The 18414-nt window shown below is 45.9% G+C and overlaps 1 protein-coding gene across 2 annotated transcripts in view; it reads left to right on the forward strand.

Moving 5' to 3' along the window:
* The window catches only part of DDR2 (discoidin domain receptor tyrosine kinase 2), a 68278-nt gene that overhangs the window by 13456 nt on the left and 36408 nt on the right, over nt 1-18414 (forward strand). For both annotated transcript variants that reach the window (XM_048498033.1, XM_048498034.1), the window contains exon 3: nt 16529-16631. In XM_048498033.1, the coding sequence (XP_048353990.1) occupies nt 16529-16631 (103 nt within the window). The remainder of the gene's footprint in view (nt 1-16528; nt 16632-18414) is intronic.

Here is an 18414-nt window from a genome sequence, read left to right on the forward strand (position 1 = left end):
CCCCCAAAAGATGTCCTGGGATCAGAAAGTTGGACTGAATAGCTCTTTGACATTCTCTGTGTCCACAAAAACAAATAATTCTAATAGCTCCCTCTTCATACAGGGAAATTATGAAAGGTGTTCTGGGTGCTATGAGAATCACAGACAAGGTAGATCCAACCAAATTTTAGGCTAGTGAAAAAGTGTTTTCTTTGAGAAAGGCTATGCTGGGGATCATGGAATCTGCATGTACAAAAGCCATGTGGGATGGGACTGTGTTAAAGAGGGAAACTGGGTGAAAAAGTTGACTGGATACATATGATTCATGTATCCACAATACCAAGATGGTGATCGCTTATGGAGTTTTTAATGGATACAGGAGGGATCACAGTAACCTGCATGGAATGTGGACTGTCCAGAAGTGTTTACCTAAAATATGTGTGTAGTGGATGGAGGTAACCCATAGTATCTGTGCCTCTGTTTCCCCAATCTTCCATCCTCCTGCAAGTGCATAAATGCAGTCTTTCCCTGTGTTGGACAACCAAGAGCTTTGAGTTTTACATAACTAGAAAGCACTTGCCGAGACACTGAGAAGGTGCAGTAGTGGGCTGCAAATACATAAACATCAGATGGCACAACTGTTTACACTGGGAAATCTTATTTGAGCAACATGCCTGCAATCCACAAATCTGCTGATGCTGAGTCACTCTCTTCCCTTACTACCACAGCTCTCCTTGGAAACTGAATTCAGACAGCAAGGTACCAGAATAATGGGCAGATTTGAAGGCTTTCATGGACTTCCAAATGTTGAGGGGAGGGTAGGGGTGTGGCTCAGCTGAATGGCAGAGTACCAGCTTTGCAGAAGTCCCAGGTCCAGTCCCCAGCACCTTCAGTTAAAAAGACTGGATAACAAATGATGTGAAATCCCTCAATCTGAGAGCCTTTAGAACAGCTGCCAGTCAATGGTCTGACTCAGGATCACGAGTTGAAAATAATTCTGTTCAAATTTGGAGCATTTATGGCTATTTTTAGATATGGTGCTGTTTAGATTTTATGGCAGTCATTAAAACTCTTCTGCTTGTGCTAGTGTTTGCAACATTTGTGAATAATCCACTCCATATTTCACTCTGTCTCACCAAAAGAAAAACAAAACAAAAGTATAACTTCATTCGCCACTTGCTGGATAGTCTTTGTTTTAGAATGCTCTGTTTGGGTCCTAATGCCTACCTAGTTCTGTTAGGTAGATACTAAGACCCAAGCAGAACATTCTAAAACAAATATGGTCCAGCATGTGGCAAATAAGAACATAAGAAAGAGCCTGCTGGATCAGACCAGAGTCCATCTAGTCCAGTACTCTGCTACTCGCAGTGGCCCACCAGGTGCCTTGGGGAGCTCACATGTAGGATGTGAAAGCAATGGCCTGCTGCTGTTCCCGAGCACCTGGTCTGCTAAGGCATTTGCAATCTCAGAACAATGAGGATCAATATTGGTAGCCATAGATCGACTTCTCCATCATAAATCTGTCCAAGCCCCTTTTAAAGCTATCCAGGTTAGTGGCCATCACCACCTCCTGTGGCAGCATATTCCAAACACCAATCACGCGTTGCGTGAAGAAATGTTTCCTTTTATTAGTCCTAATTCTTCCCCCCAGCATTTTCAATGCATGCCCCCTGGTTTTAGTATTGTGAGAAAGAGAAAATTTATCTCTGTCAACATTTTAGACATCTCTCCAAACTAAAGAGTCCCAAACGCTCTCCCCATAAGGAAGGTGCTCCAATCCCTCAATCATCCTCGTTGCCCTTCTCTGCACTTTTTCTATCTCTTCAATAACCTTTTGAAATGGACTTTTCAGAAAGAATATCTTCCCCTTTCCTAATTATCCCCAGCATAGAGTTTGCCTTTTTCACAGCTGCTATGCATTGAGTTAACATTTCCATCAACTAAGATGCCCAAATCCCTTTCCTGGTCTGTGACTGATAGCACTGACCCCTGTAGTGTGTATGTGAAGTTTGGATTTTTTGTCCCTATGTGCATCACTTTACATTTTGCTACATTGAACTGCATTTGCCATTTCTTAGCCCACTCACCTAATTTATAAAGGTCCGCTTGGAGCTCTTCGCAATCCTTTGTGATTTTCACCACCCTACATAATTTGGTATCATCCGCAAACTTGGCCACCACACTACCCACCTCAAATAGTTACATTTTTTTCTTTTGGTGAGAAAGAGCAGTGGAAAACATACACTGAAAAGGGCTGTGTAATATATATCTTTTCAAAGTAAAAATACCTCTATATTACTCCATTCATATCCTACTTGTTTTCCAAATGGGAACTAAAGAGACTTGGATCATTCTCGACATTTGTGTGAACCAGATTTGTTTCCCCACTCCTACATTTCTGCTGAGTGACCTTGGGCTGGTCACAGTTCTCACAGAACTCTCTCAGTCCCACCTACCTCACAAAGGGTCTGCTGTTGGGAGAGGAAGGGAAAGGAGTTTGTAAGCCTTCTTGAGTCTCCTTACAGACAGAAAGGTGGGGTATAAATCCAAATTCTTCTTCTTTTATGCCCATACTTGCTATTCTTTTCCTTCCCCTGGGTGAACTGCTTTTTGACAATGCTTAATCTGGATTTGTGCTTAGTGCTGTTAACTGTTCAGAAGATAAATGATTGTTAAAGACCTCACTACTCCAAATGTTTGTTTATTTAGAAAGTGTATATGCCACTTTCCCGAGGCTTCTTACAACTAAAACGTTCAAAACAAGGCCATTAAAACACAACCATAAAAATACTGGTACCAGATTATGCAGGCCATAAAATAAACAGACCAATGTCATTAAAACAAGCTAGGGCATAAACAATAACATAAAATACATGCCAAGTAACCTAAAACAATGTTGATGAAAAGATCCTTGAGACCATAAAATCCTTGAGACCATAAAATATACAAATGATGAAAACCCCTTACAGTTAGACCTTATACCTGAGGTGTTTCCCTAATGGTTATATTAGCAGCTTCAGGGCAATATCACAGACACAATCCATGTTCAGAGGCCATGAGCCACTGCATGCCATTTCTGGTGAATGGGGCATTAATAACTGGGGAAGGTAGAGTTGTCAGTTATGGGTTGGGAAATACCTGAAGATTTTATGGTGGATCCTGGAGAGAGTTGGGTTTGGGGAGGGGAGGGGAAGGGAGGGACCTCAGCAATGCCAGAGTCCACCCTCCAAAGCCGCCATTTTCTCCAGGGAAACTGATTTCCATTGCTTACACACATCAGTTCTAATAGTGGGAGACCTCCAGGCCCCAACTGGAGGTTGGTAATCCTAGGGAAAGGCCCTGGCCTTGGTACCAGGCATATTCTATGGGAAATAGGCTGCAGGATAAGATAGGCCATTAGTTTGATTCAGCACATGACCCACAGTCAGTGGTGGGATCCAAAAATTTTAGTAACAGGTTCCCATGGTGGTGGGATTCAAACAGTGGCGTAGCGTCAATGGGGCTGGGCGGGGCACAACGGGGGCATGGCCGGGCATTCTGGAGTCAGGGCATTAATAATTTCTCTGTTACTGTAAAAAACTCTTACTGTAAAAAACAGTTCCTAATTTCCAGCTGGTATCTTTCTGTCCATAATTTAAACTCATTATAGCAAGTCCTATCGTCTACTGCCAACAGAAACAACTACTTCTCCTCTAATTGACTGCCTGTCAAATACTTAATACTTTCAAATACTTAATTCTGTTTCTAGAAATCAAAAGAAGGATACTTTCCTTAAACAAGGAACTTTACCATATTTCTAAAACATGTTTTTAAAACAGCCCAACAGGGAGAATTATCCCATTTTCTACCTTTGCTAACCAGCCACATATGAAACAACAGGACTTTATGCCAACTGTGAAATCATGAGTGGTCACTACAGTTTAGTGAAGATTCACCATCACCACTGTTCATTAACTATATTCTGAAGGGCTAATACATTCAATACTCAAAATAATTTGCACTTTAGATTAAAACACAAATTCATTAAAACATGGATCCGATGGACCATTCCTACTGCATAGGCATATTCAAGAGCTAGATATCAAGGCTACTGCCAGGATACACAGGTCATGACTTTTTTAAAAATTGAGTAAGCATTAGTAGTTAGTACCTTTAACCTTTCACTTATACAAAATGCTTTGTAATCCTTTAGCCCCATAAATACCTAAAATCAGTCATTAACACTCCCTTTTTATTCCTGGGTGACCTTGGGCTAGTCACAGCTTTCAGCCCCACCCACCTCACAGGGTGTTTGTTGTGAGGGGGCAAGGGCAAGGAGATTGTAAGCCCCTTTGAGTCTCCTGCAGGAGAGAAAGGGGGGATATAAATCCAAACTCTTCTTCTTCTGTTTAAAGTAAAAAATAAACCAGAACATCATCCATTGTGAACTAGAATTCGCAATCCATACTGTATATTCTGCAAATATTTCACATTAATTAATCCAGGATTAGAGACACAGATGAGCATAACATTCTCACATACAGGAATACAGAGCTTTTAAGTGGCCAAGCATCATGGTATTTCACAATTTATCATAAAATGAACAGAGTGCCAAAATAAATAGCCTACCAAGCAAGTAAAGAGTCCCCTGGACCCAACAGTAGTTAAAGGGTCCCTCCTCTTACTAGCCGGCATCGAGAAAGAAGAAGAGAGGGGGAGGCGAAGGCGTGGAGACGGAAAAGCGGACCCAATTAGTAACCCCCTCTCGGCACACACAAATAATTAGTAACCCACTCTCGGGAACTGGTGAGAACCTGCTGGATCCCACCTCTGCCCACAGTGGTCAAATTATTCTTGCTTATAAGAGTCTCCCTGCTAGTTCTAATATCTGTGGTTGAATGGGCTTGAATGTGGTCGAGGGCTTTCTTATGGTTTTTGGGTTTCTTTCTGATTTAATATTGTTCTGTCTGTACAGGGTATCAGTCTTCTTTCGAAAGTGGTGTAGAACAGCGGGGCGGGTGGGAGAGGGAAATTCCCTCTTTCCTCTCCAACCTCATTTTTTCTCTTAACCGTAACAGATATATATATAGAGGAACCCCAACTGAGCAAACAAGTTAGGGGCCGGAAGTAGAGTGAGGAAATGGTAGAAGGAGAGAAGGTTAAGCATGCTTTCTTCATTAGCTCTTTCCAAACTACAACCTCCATACCTCAATTCTGGCAAAGATATGGTTTTCTAGGTCCATGTCTTCCACCAAATAGTTTGGCCCAGCACGTATCATTAAGAAAAGAGTGTGTGTGAGAGAGAGTTACAGCCTAGATCTTGTTTGAGTACATGCCTGTTTTGTTTCCTCCTCAAGATATAAAATATCTATGTATGCTTATTTGGGAATTTGTTATGAAAACCAGATTCCTTTCAGCAACACTATACGAGAACTCTGGTTCTGATTTGAAGCGGTCTGCCTTGCCCGCCCACTCAGAGTAACATGGCAAATGCACTCCCGATTTATTTCATTCCCAATTTTCCCTTGAAGAGGGCCCCTTATCCCGGGGAAGCAGAGCACATTTGGATTGTGTGTAATACCATCCCTTTGTAGCCAGAAATCTCTGAATCAGCTTTGTTTCCAGTTATTCCATTCAGCGTGAGTTTGAAGTTAGGGAGAAAAAACTGATGGCTTTTTAAAGTCCCCCCCTCCCCCGCCCTCAGTGATGGATAGATACTTGGATTGTGCGTGTGAAGGCTTATTTTTAGAAATGTTTTGCCTTCAGCAAAGACCCACGCCTCAGATAAAAAGTTTTCCAAATATTTATAAATAGGTTTAACTGTCAAGCTGTTACGTAAGAACTCTGGGATATGTAGTTCTGTGAGGTGCCTTCAGAATTCTCCACAGCTACAGTTTGGAAAGGTGAAATGATTATAGTTTGTATCTCATGTATGCCTTATTTGCAGGCATATAATAAATGTACTTTTAACTCTGGAGCGTGTCCTTCAAATCCTCCTGTTTAGTTAACAGAACAAGTTAAGGATGTGCTGAAGTTATGGGTAAACTAGGAGCGTTTCCCCACTTACCTGCTGCTGCGCGCTACTCTCCCCAGGTAGCGCGGGGTCTCCCGGCACTCCCCATTACAGGGGCGGCGACAACGCAGCCGCCCCGACGCTGCCGCTGTCGCGCCCCCTCAGCATGCGACATTCCTGGCGCCTTTTGATGACCCCGCGCAGAGCACGGGGTCATGGGGAAGCCCGGACGTGCGTCAGAAATGATGCTCACTGGGAGTAGTGCGCAGCAACCACTCACCCAGGTAAGTGGGGAAACGACCTAGGGTTGCTGATCTCTAGGAAATGTTCCATAATTATCACTGATCTCTAGACTACCAAATTCAGTTCCCTTGGAGCCACAAGCCGCTTTGGAGGGTAGATTGTGTCCAGATCTACCCAGTGATGGGATTCAAAAATTTTAGTAACAGGTTCCAATGGTGGTGGGATTCAAACACGAATGAACTGAATGCTGATATTCCATTTCAGCATTGACACTACTGCCACTACTGGCTTTGACTGAGAAACCAAAATTGCCTCACTTCCAGTGGCCTAAGAGAAGGGGACTGGGCTGCTTTTATCTCAGGCAGTGCTGTTTTTCCAAGTCAGAGAAGGAGGAGGAAAAGGAAGAGGTGTTACCAATGGTACACACTGTGAATCCCTGGATTATTTTTCCAGGGAAACCACAATCTTTATGTCAGTTTTGGAAAAAAAAGTTCAAACTGTGTGTAGCCTGATATGGCTTATCAAATTCGTGCCCTTTCGATCCATGAGGTTCCTCTTGGCAGTACATTGTCTTTTAACTCGTGACGAAGCTGCGCGAACATCTTATAGGACGTTTATGAAAGCCTATGAGATGGCGACGAAGGAGGCGAAGAGGGCTTTCTTCTCCTCCTCTCTCGCGTCCGCTAGCGTCCGCTAGCTCTCGCCCGGCACAATTGTTTCATATAATTCGGTCTTTAACTTCCCTATCAGAGGGTTCTTCAAATTCACAATTGAGTATCAGCTGTGAGGCATTTATGAGCTTTTTTGCGGATAAGGTCGCGTCGCTCCGCCAGGACCTTCCTCCTACGTTGGATACAATTAGTGAACTGGAGGCTCCCTTGCCGTCTTCGGGCCCTTGTATGGCCCAGTTTTCCCTGCTCTCCGAAGCCGCTGTTGATAGGGCCTTAGCTGCTGTTAGACCTACTACCTGTCCTCTGGATCCGTGCCCTTCCTGGCTTGTGAAAACCTGCCGGGAGGAGCTACGACCCCATCTGTTGAGTATTATCAATGACTCCCTTGAGCAAGGGGTCTTCCCGGATGGGTTGAAGGAGGCAGTGGTCCACCCACTCTTACGAAGACCACCGTTAGATCCGAGGATCTGGCCAATTACCGCCCGTCTCAAATCTTTTCGTTTCTGGGAAGGTAATTGAGAGAGTGGTGCTGGAGCAGCTTCAAGGCTTTCTGGATGACACATCGGCTTTTGACCCCTTCCAGTCGGCTTCTGTGCTGGGCATGGGGCCGAGAACTGTTCTCGTCGCCCGTCACGGATACACTCCGTATACAGCTCGACCGAGGCGGATCGGCGCTGCTGGTATTGTTAGACCTTACAGCAGCGTTTGATATGGTCGATCATGACCTTTTGACCCACCGCCTGGCCGCCTCCGGAGTGCGGGGCACAGTCCTTCAATGGATTGTCTCGTTTCTCGGAGTCCGGAATCAACAAGTGAGTCGCGGGGATCAGGCCTCCCGGAAATGCCCGCTTTCCTGCGGTGTACCCCAGAGGCGTTACTATCGCTATTGTTTAACATCTACGTCGACCCTTGCTCAGCTGGTACGGAGTTTTGGGCTGGTCTGTCATCAGTATGCGGATGACACACAGCTCATTCTGTCGATGGAGAGGGGAGCAGCCACCACCCCTGCGGCTCTACAGCATTGTTTGGAGGCGGTCGCTGGTTGGTTGCGACAGAGCAGGTTAAAACTGAATCCATCGAAGACGGAGATCCTCTGGCTTGGCCGCTCCAGCCGCCGGTGTGGGAGGGGGCCGTATTGGCGCCGACCCCCTCCGTGCGCAGCCTGGGGGTCCACCTGGATTCGTCTCTTTCTATGGAGACCCAGGTGGCCCATATAACCCGGGTTGCCTTTTTCCACCTCCGCCAGGCCCGGCGGTTGGCCCCCTTCCTCTCCCAAGCAGACCTAGCCACTGTGATCCATGCAACGGTCACCTCCAGGCTAGACTATTGTAACTCGCTCTACGCGGGCCTTCCCTTGCGTTCGATCCGGAGACTGAAACTGGTCCAACATGCGGCGGCGCGCCTGCTCACAGGCAGCGCCAGTTGGGACCACATCCAGCCTGTACTGCGCCAGCTACATTGGCTTCCAGTAGAATTCCGGATCGTCTTCAAGGTGTTGGTATTGACCTTTAAGGCCTTACGCGGCCTGGGGCCCTCGTATCTTCGAGACCGCATCACCCCATATGTCCCAACGCGGCCTCTTCGTTCAGCGGAGGCCAATTTACTGGTGGTCCCTGGCCCCTCGATGATGCGGCTGGCCTCCACACGGGCCAGGGCCTTTACGGCTCTGGCCCCGGCCTGGTGGAACGCTCTTCCACCAGCTGTCCGGGCCCTGCGGGACCTTGGTGAGTTCCGCAGGGCCTGTAAGACGGAGCTGTTCCGCCGGGCCTTTGGAGGGACCAGCCGCTGATGGTGCCCCCTCCCCTTCCCCTTCCCCTTCCCCTGATCTATCTTTGGGATTGTACCATCCGATGGGGTCTGCCGCCTCTCTCTTGGGGGAAGGATTTAATGTCGGGTTATGGGGCGCCATCCACACCCATATTTATATTTGGAATTTTATTAAGAGATTACACTTAGTTAGGCCTCGCTGCTTTTATAGATTTTTATAGATTTTATTTAATTTATGATGGTTTTATGACTGTATTCACTGATTATTCTGTACTCACTATATGTTGTGCACCGCCCAGAGCCCCTCGGGGACAGGGCGGTATAAAAGCTGAAAGTATAAATAAATAAATAAATAAACTTCTGACACCAGACATAACATATTTATGGTCACTACATATAACTGCAGGTGATCCACACATTTTAAGTTAAGATTATAAATTAATCTGGATTTACCATGGCAAAACTCAAAGAAATATCTGATTAAAGCTGTTTTCTTTCTGTTACTACAAAAAGCTCTTGAGCCATGTACAATATAAATGTACATTGGGAAGCTCGTTAATGGATCAGAGAAATGATCATCTACCCCTGCATCTTGTATCCCATCATGGCCAACCAGATGTCTGTTAGGCAATAGCAATTCCATCACCGTCTGCTTTCCCAACATCTGATATTCAGAAGTACAGAGCCAGCATGGTGTAGTGGTTAAGAGCAGGTGCACACTGATCTGGAGAACCAGGTTTGATTCCCCGCTCTGCCACTTGAGCTGTGGATGCTTATCTGGGGAACCAGATTAGCTTGTGCACTCCAACACATGCCAGCTGGGTGACCTTGGGCTAGTCACAGTTCTTTGGAGCTCTCTCAGCCCCACCCACCTCACAGGAAGTTTTGTTGTGGTGAAAGGAGATTGTCAGCCCCTCTGAGTCTCCTTACAGGAGAGAAACGGGGGATATAAATCCAAACTCCTCCTCCTCCTCTTCTTCTTTAGCTGGAGACTCCAATGAGCTGTCATGATTCATCACTGTTGTTTGATTTACCCTCCATGCTGCTGATTGATCTTCCTCAAAAGGGTCATATTACACATTGACTTGAACATTAAAAAGTGCCAGCAAGGCAATGTGATTTGGTTTGGGGCTGCACTGCTGGAGGAGCCAGGTTAACCCTTTCATTCCTATAGCACTTCCCCACTGCTGTTAGCCATAACAGAGAAGTATCATGCATTCGTTTTTCCCTGTTGTGGCTGTTTTTGGTGGGAGGGAGGCTGTCTTGATCAGTAAAAGTAGCACCACTGCTTTGATGAAAGTTGGAGCTCTTGAGTTTGCTTTAAAGTGAAAGTAGGTTGGGAGGTTAAAATAACTGATATTCCATTTCTTATGTAGCTTAGGTCTTACTGGAATGTTGTATGCTGGGATTTGTAGTCCTTTCAGGCAATACCTCTTCTGAAGATAAATTCATAGGGAAGCAAACCACCTCTGAATGTCTCTTGCCTTGAAAACCCTGTGGCATTGCCGTAAGTCAGCTGCAGCTTGACAGAACTTTACACGCACCCAGAGGATATATGAAATGTGTTGGAATATGCTTTTGTCGATGTGAGGGTTTCAGATCGGCATCCTCTCCTTTGCCACTTTTTAGCCTATGTGGCTCAGTTCGCTAGGAAGTAGCTTCTAGGCAAGCTATGGACACAGTTTTATGGGCTGGGGCCAGCGATCAGTCAGTAAACACTGTGGAACAAGCAGCTCTTTGAGAAGCTTTCTTGGCAGCTAACCATGAAAAAAATAACACTCAGGTAGCTGTGCAGGGCTTGCCGAAGCTTCTTCGGCAGTCTCTTGCAAATCCAAACCAATTGCACACCGCAGGCGCTGGTATTTTTCCACTGGGAAGTGGGTCTGCAAAACTGCTCCATTCAGTTGTCCTTTTGGTGCTCACATGTCATAATCTTTGGATGCAACCACACAACCGCTTCAGGATGTGTTAATCAGTGTGCGCCATGTGCATCGGTAGTGTATGTATTTACGCTGATTTATATAATCCAATTTTTGCACACATTGTGAATCAAGTGAAAAATGGCGTCGTCAGAGGCATGCATTGCATGGTCATGAGAAAGAGTCAAGATGTGTTCAAATGAACGGTGGGCAGCTATGGCTTCTCCGGTATCAGGGAGAATGTTATGTAGAGATTGGTGTGTATCCAGCTATCCCTGGACTTTTGTAGTGCAGGACTTCTCTGCTTCCCTTTGCTGCCACAACCCACTGAACTGATCATGGAGGTCCGCAGAACCTAGGGAGGAGCATAGGGGTGTGGTGGGGGTAGGGTTGCCAGCACTGGGTTGAGAAATACTTAGAGATTTGGGAGGGGAACCTAGAGAAAGGAAGGTTTGGGGAGGGGAGGGAAGGGAAGGGACTTCAGCATGGTACAATGCCATAGAGTCCAGCCTCTACAGCAGCCATTTTCTCCAAGTGAACTAATCATGGTAACCTGGAGATCAATTGTAATAGTGGGAAATCTCCAGGTGGCACCTGCAGGTTGAGAACTCTAGATGGCGGTCTGCGCTGCAAGGGGGAGAAATCGGTAGCGGTCGCTGCCTCTTTTTCCACAAATGGAAACACTGTTCTGTTGGACCAAGAACTGCATGGTTGGATTAGTGTTGTTAAGAGGAGCTCTCTCGATTCCTCTTTACCCAGTTTCTCCCTGAAATCCAGAAATCCATTTCTTTTCCTCTTCTTAGAAATTTGGAGTCTGCTTCAAATCAATTCTGTTTTGATCAGAAGAGAGGAGGCACAGGAAGGGAGAGTCTGCAAAACTTCAGAATTTTATTCTGCTGATGCTCAGAGGCAGGCAGTGTCTGCCCAAACTTTCCCAGCCTCTTTCCAAGCCTCCTCCAGAGGAGTGGACCTACAGGTGGGTGTGGGGCTTGGGGCACGTGATCCTGTTATCCATTGGCTAAGACCACTCCTGCTCCCATATACTGCTTTGATGGATGTCCCATTTGGCTGATAATTACTGCCTGCTGTCAGCCAAAAAACTGCACAAGGGCATGTATTTACAAACGTTAAGTGCTGTCAAGTCGCCCCCAACTTACAGCAACCCCAGCAAGGGGCTTTCAGTACAGATGAGAAGCAGTTGTGGTTTGGCATCGCATTCCCCTGCCGAGTCTTCCTCTGTGGTTTCTCATTCAAGTACCGACCCTGCTTAACTTCCAAGATCTAGATAAATAAAGAGTACACAGTTCCAGGAAAAACAGTAACAAAGATAACCAACTGTGTATACAAACTGTAATACAAAACCATTCCACAAATATGTACTCTTTGAGGGTCATTGTGGTGTAGTGGTTAAGAGTGGTAAACTATAATCTGGAGAACCGGGTTTGAGCCTTGTCTGGTGAAGCAGATTTGTTTCCCCACTCCTACATTCCTGCTGGGTGACCTTGGGCTAGTCACAGTTCTCTCAGAATCTCTCAGCCCTGCCTACCTCTCAAGATGTCTGTTGTGGGAAGAGGAATGGAAAGAAGTTCATAAGCCCCTTCATCTCCTTACAGGAGAGAAAGTGGGGAGGGGAGGATATAAATCCAAATTCTTCTTCTTCCTTATGAGCAGCAGATTCTTATCTGGTGAACCACATTTGTTTCCCCGGTCTTTTCCATGAAGCCTGGTGGATGACCTTGGGCTAGTCACAGCAGAGGCGTAGCAAGGGGGAAAAGCGGCCGGTGCGCTGGTGCGTCCTCTGCCCTGCCCTGCCACGCCCCATCCCACTCTGGAACATCCCTGTCCCGCCCCCAAAATGCCCTTGTCATGCCCCTGCGGGGGCGCACGCCCGGTGCGTCACGCCCCCCGTCCCCTTGGAGCTACGCCTCTGAATCACAGTTGTCTCAGAAATCTCTCAGCCCCAACAACCTCACAAAGGTGCTTGTTGTGGAGAGAGGAAGGGAAGGAGCAAATGAGAGCAACACAGGAAAAATGAACGAACCCTCCCTCTGGCTAACATTACATTTGTAGGCCTGCAGCTGTGGAAAGAGAATGTATGTTTGAATGAAAAGCAAATACTTCTAGAGTGTCTCCTCTGCTTTAGATCAACTGCAATTATTAAAGGGGGTGGAGTACAAAGCATTGTACAAAAAAAATTATCAAGCAGATTTCCTCCCACTATTTAAATCTCTGCCTGAAAAACTCCCTCACCAGCTGGATATTTCTGTGTTGGTTGGTTTGATAGACACAAGAGCAGGACTTGGAGAGCCCAAGGTATGTGTGTATGCTACCTTAAATTGGGGCTAGTTTTGAAAATGACACTCCTGAGACTTTCCTCCTTGGGCTTGCTGTCCTAAAACTCGTATCATATCAGGCTGCAATCAAGCCACCTTGTGCACAGCTTTTCCATTCCTCACACCAGACACACGTCGCATGCCTGGTGCAACTTAAAAGCTTCCCTTCCAGGAGCAAGGTTTTTCGAGCTGTTTTATCTCTTGCCTTCTCTTAGATCCTGCTGGTGTGGATGATCACCAGTTAAGGGAAACTCCTTTCAGGATCTGGAGTGCTGAATTTATTGTGCTGAATCCCTCGAAAAGGGGAGTGATTGAGTCATAAGACAGGGCTCGGCTGCAGCCAATGTTTTGGAAAGGGAAGCAGCATAGAAACTGAGCCTGCGGAAAGTCTGGAGCTCGATGAAGAGCTTCATGGTGTTGAGCCAAGACCCAGCTGATACTGCCACCATTCCAGAGGCAGGCAGGCAGGCAGGCTGGCTGAGCAAACCATCTAAGCAACAGATTGGTACACACATTTAACTTCCCACATTTTCTTCTGCATCTGGAGAAGGCAACTCCTGCACAGGTTCTAATGACATCCCTTGTAGGAATTGTAGATTTTTTGGGTGAGGGGGGAAGGGATATCAATTCACAGCCTACTTGTAGTAATGCACTGCTGACCCAGCAGCACCGTGGTAGAACGTTGGAACGCCAACGGACCTACGGCCTTCTGGTCGCACCGCACCCCCACTCCTCATCCCCCCATGAGTCACGGGTCATGAACTGTCTGGCTCAGTCACCGGGCGCAGGGACAATGGTCTTGCCCCCAGGTGAGGATTAGGCTCAGATGCTTACGCTCCTCTCCGCACGTAGCCAGGTGAGATCATGCATCACATGATGATCTCCCGACCTCCCGCCTCCCGCTCTCCCGGAACTCCCCCGTTCCTCCCTCCTACACGCCCCGATAGAATAACAATAAAAGGTGCCAGGAACCAGCACGCGGGAGACTCGCTAGGAACACGGACCTCCGGGCTCCCGCTGCTGGCGATCTCCACCAGATGTTATCTCCGCGTCTCGTCTCGTTCTTACGCTGACCACGTGGGTCGACTACACTACTCACAGTGACCCCATAGAGTTTTCAAACCAAGAGACATTTGGAGATGGTTTGCCATTGCCTGCCTCCGTATCATGACCCATTATGATAGAAATCCAATTTTGGCAATCTGGGGAAGCCTGGTTCCTTAACCAGATATGCCACCTAAGGGTCCGTGTTAAATCATAGTTGCTTAGAAGATCCCCATAGGAACTTCCAGATTCCTAACAGGAAAAGGGTCAAAAACTTAACCTCAATACCAGAGGAACGAACCAAAAAGTTAAGATAAAACTGGACCTTATAAATTGCTGCGTAGCAAAAATACAAATGTGTTTATTCAAATTAAAATCAGCATATCATAGTAAAAGGCCCTAACCAAACATTGGTCGATTTCCCATGGTCAATTTATTGTGTGATACTCATGTGAAAAAACACGGTTTAAGAAGAACTCTCCACCACTTAAGTGCCAAACATGGATTCTTCCTGGTTCTGGCACGCGCTTCCCCCACCCCCATCTCACGTTTTTTCAGAACCTGCATTGAAGTGCACCTTTTTTCCCAATCACGCTCCGAAGCTGGATTGGTGGGGAGAAATGGGGGACAGACGTGACTTATTCTTCCAGCCCTTCGAACCTTCCAGCCAATCAGAGCGCAGTGGGCTGTGCGCAGAGTGCACACAGCCTGTTTTTGTGCTGCATTGGGTGTGGTTACGAAGGTACATAAATAGGAAGCTACGGTTTAATGATTTTGAGAAATTGTTTATGCGTGGCTCCGTTCGAACGTAAAAACGAGAAGAAGACTAGCATGAATTTTCAATCAATGGCAGAGTAGTGTTCCCGCTCCAGCACAATAGCCAACCAGAAGGCAGGGAAATTCTGCCTACGCATCTACGTAATGATGTAGCTGTGTGAAAAAAAGTTTTAAAACATGTTCCCGTCCCAACACAACAGCCAATCAGGTCAAGGAAGAACAGACCCGCCGAGCAGATCGCGTGTTCGTGGGGAGTGTTACATTGCTTGAATCCGTGATAGACATTGAGGTCTTCACTTGACACATACTGCAGTGGGGAGGGAGAAACCGCGATGAAAAGCTCCTGTTTCTTTTGAAACCTGGTTGTATCCGGCTTTAATTTCTCAGTGGGGAAATGGCCATTCATCAATGAAAATCACAACATGACACATAAAGTCTTATGCAACACTTTTGGACCCAAATGCTTTTCTGCCCATTGTCCTTCTTCAGTGCTCAAAAATTAAGTTACAGAATATTACAATCTGACAAAAAGTTACAATATCGGCAAAAAGTGCCATATACATGACAGGGGTAAGTACTGAAAAGTTTAGTACCATTTAAACCCAGCTCTTCAATACAGGACAGTTGTTCATTCAACAGGTATGAAATGGTGTGCCCATATTTTCAATCAGGCTCAATTTGAGTGGAATGATGTCAATCATGTAGAGTTTCACGTAAGAAGTAATGACTGCAACATTTTGTCAGATTTCAATAGTTTGTAACATTATTTTTGACTGCTGAAGAAGGCCAATGGACTGAAACACGTTTGGGTCTAAATGTGCTGCCTAAGTTTACCTCCATGCCCATGAGAGCTGACAATTTGATTCCGTTTACAATTAAAACTTTGCAGGAATCTGCTGTAGACACTGACCATTCTGTTGTAGCCTATTGATTCAGCCTTCCTCTCCACCAAGTCCTCCTTTGCACGGTTTCTTCACCTGGTCCTTGGATTCATTATCCTCCTTTCTTCCTATCCCGCTACTTCTCCTGGATAAGAATGCTCTGGGCTTCTGGCCCCAGTGGGCTGTGGGACAAAAGGGCATTACATAGCCCTCTCCACTTCAAAGCATCTTTTGGTGGGGGAGCTGTTTGCAGCCCAGAAGTGTGGAGAATGCCCCTCCTACAATCTAGTTACCTGAAACTCTCTCTCACAGGTAGGGGACTTGATAAACTGAAAAAACTGATAGTTGATCTGGTTGATGTTATGTACCAGCATCTCCAGTTGTTTTTTAAGGTAGAAAATGACATGAAAGACCTTCTTTACCTGAGATCCTGGAGAGCTACTACCAGGGTAAACAGACAGTCACTTTGGTAGACCAGTGGTTTGAGTCCATCAAAGGCCTCTCCATGGGTCATCTGCATTGCAAAGGATCAGATCCACTGCTTAGGGATCTCTCTGCTGTTTTGTGTGTGTGTGTGTGTGTGTGTGTGTGTGTGTCTCAAGAGAGACGATATCTTGAGATCTTTCTGGATCATTCTCACAGCCAGGGTAAAGGAATGAAGGATATGTCTACTAATGTCAAAATTAATGATGCACAGATTAGAGATGATACGAAACAACAGATTAATAGGGGAAAATGGTTCTATTTGTGGCTTACTGTATGATCACTATAGATCCCTGTCTGTATGATTTAAAGGTGACAGTTTTGACCCTGTGGATCAATTCTGCCCTCAGCGAAGCTTTCCTCCAACTCAATGCCCCATTAATGAAAGATCTGTCAAAATCTGCAAAATGATATTGCTTTCTCCTCTCTTTTTCTGTAGCTGTCTGCCGCTATCCACTGGGCATGTCAGGTGGGCATATCCCTGATGAAGACATTTCTGCTTCCAGCCAGTGGTCAGAATCCACAGCCGCTAAGTATGGAAGGTGAGAGTCAGATGCACCCATGTCTGCACCCAAGCCAGACGGCTGGATCTAGAATCAACAGGAGTTGTGTATTTTCTTTCTCCTGCTCCTCCTCTTTTCATCTTCTTTTGGAATAACTATCATCTTGCTTGACTTCATTTACCTTTGCCCTCTGTGGAACCAAATTCTTTGGCTGTACTCATTTGGGAAGGATTTCACAACAAAGTGGCCTGCAAGGTAGTTGTCCCTTCTGTATCCATGGCTGGCTTTTCAGGTTGACAGTTGAGCAGCTGCCAAGCATATACTGACTAAGGACCATGACTGCCACATAGACTTTCTCTTTGCATTAGATCCAACAGTGTAGAGGCATGCAAACCACCTCCCACCTGTCCAATCCCTAGGGCAAGGGAGAATGAGTCCCAAAGTCCCCTCTGATGATGCAAGAAATCTGCATTGGCTGTATACCTCTTACTGACTGTTTGCCCCTTCCATTCACAGGTTGGGTGTTTAAAGTGTCCACCTAGTCCTCATTGCCCATAGACACTCCAAAAGCTGGAACTGGTTTCACATCTACCAGCAGGAGGATCTAAGGAGAGTATGAGGCACCAATCCATTGCCAGAGTTTGGTCCCCAAGCCTGGGTGGGATTCAGGGTGGGATTTCAAGCTCTGCACATGTGCAGTAGTGATAAGGCAAAGCAAAGACGTGCCTTTGAGCTTGTGTGCCTTTGAGCTTGTGAGCATGGTGCATTTCTCCCACCATGGTTGTAAAGGCAACTGTTTGCTGCCAACATCCCCACTGCTAGAGTTAGGAAGCCAGGCTTCCGGGTAAAAGGATACACTCCTAGACGGTCTTGGGAAGTCTGCATCTCTCCCTCTTCATCAATGTTTTTACAATTTACAGGGCATTTCCTGTCTATCTGTGCTAAGAGTCCTGCTGAATCACACTGAAGATCCATCTAGTACAGTTTCTGGTTTTGATCTGTGGACAGCCAGATGCTTCTGGGAAACCCACACATAGGGCATGAATGCAACAGTTTGTGCTTCAGTAACTGCTATTTGGAAATAGACTGCCCTGAACACGGAGGGGCCATTCAGCCATAACTGCTAATGGTCACTGATAGAGCTATCCTCCATGAATTTGTCTGAGCCTCTTTCTCCCTTTCAGCCAACAAAGCCAGTGGCTGCTGCCACCTCTTGGGGCAATGAATCCCAATGGTTAATTATACATTGTTTGGGAAGGAACTTGCTCTTGTTTCTCCTGAATGTGCTGCCAATTTCAAATATTTGATGATAGGGAGAAAATGATTTACCCTCCACTTTTGCTACCATAAGCAGGTGTTGTCTCACTCTCTCCTTCGATTTCTCGAAGGATTATAGTGCCTGTCTCGCCCTGGGCTTGCCTTCCTTTCCCTTTAAGGCCTGTGGAGATGCAGTCTTTTTTTTAATTCTGGAAAAGCAATCATAGAACTATATACAACATGAAGTTCTTCTCTCATTTTCTCTCATGGTTTTGGATGGAAAGTTAAGTGATTTATTTATAATTTCTCATATTCCATATTTATATTTTCCTCCTTTACCAAACCGATGACCTGTGTTGAAGGGTGACCTAAATAAACATCTTTTGGGTTGAAAGTTTAGGGGATTATGTATTAGCATAGTTTAATGAAGTGATGCCCATGGGCATCATGGTGCCTGCCAATATATTTCCTGTCACAGACTTCCTTTTATCTTCAAAGTCTTGACTTTCTGCCATCTCATTGGACCAGGAAGTGCTTCAAAGAGCCCTGAGGCATCATTTTTGTG

The sequence above is a fragment of the Sphaerodactylus townsendi genome, linkage group LG05 (assembly GCF_021028975.2).
Source record: "Sphaerodactylus townsendi isolate TG3544 linkage group LG05, MPM_Stown_v2.3, whole genome shotgun sequence".
Taxonomy (NCBI): domain Eukaryota; kingdom Metazoa; phylum Chordata; class Lepidosauria; order Squamata; family Sphaerodactylidae; genus Sphaerodactylus; species Sphaerodactylus townsendi.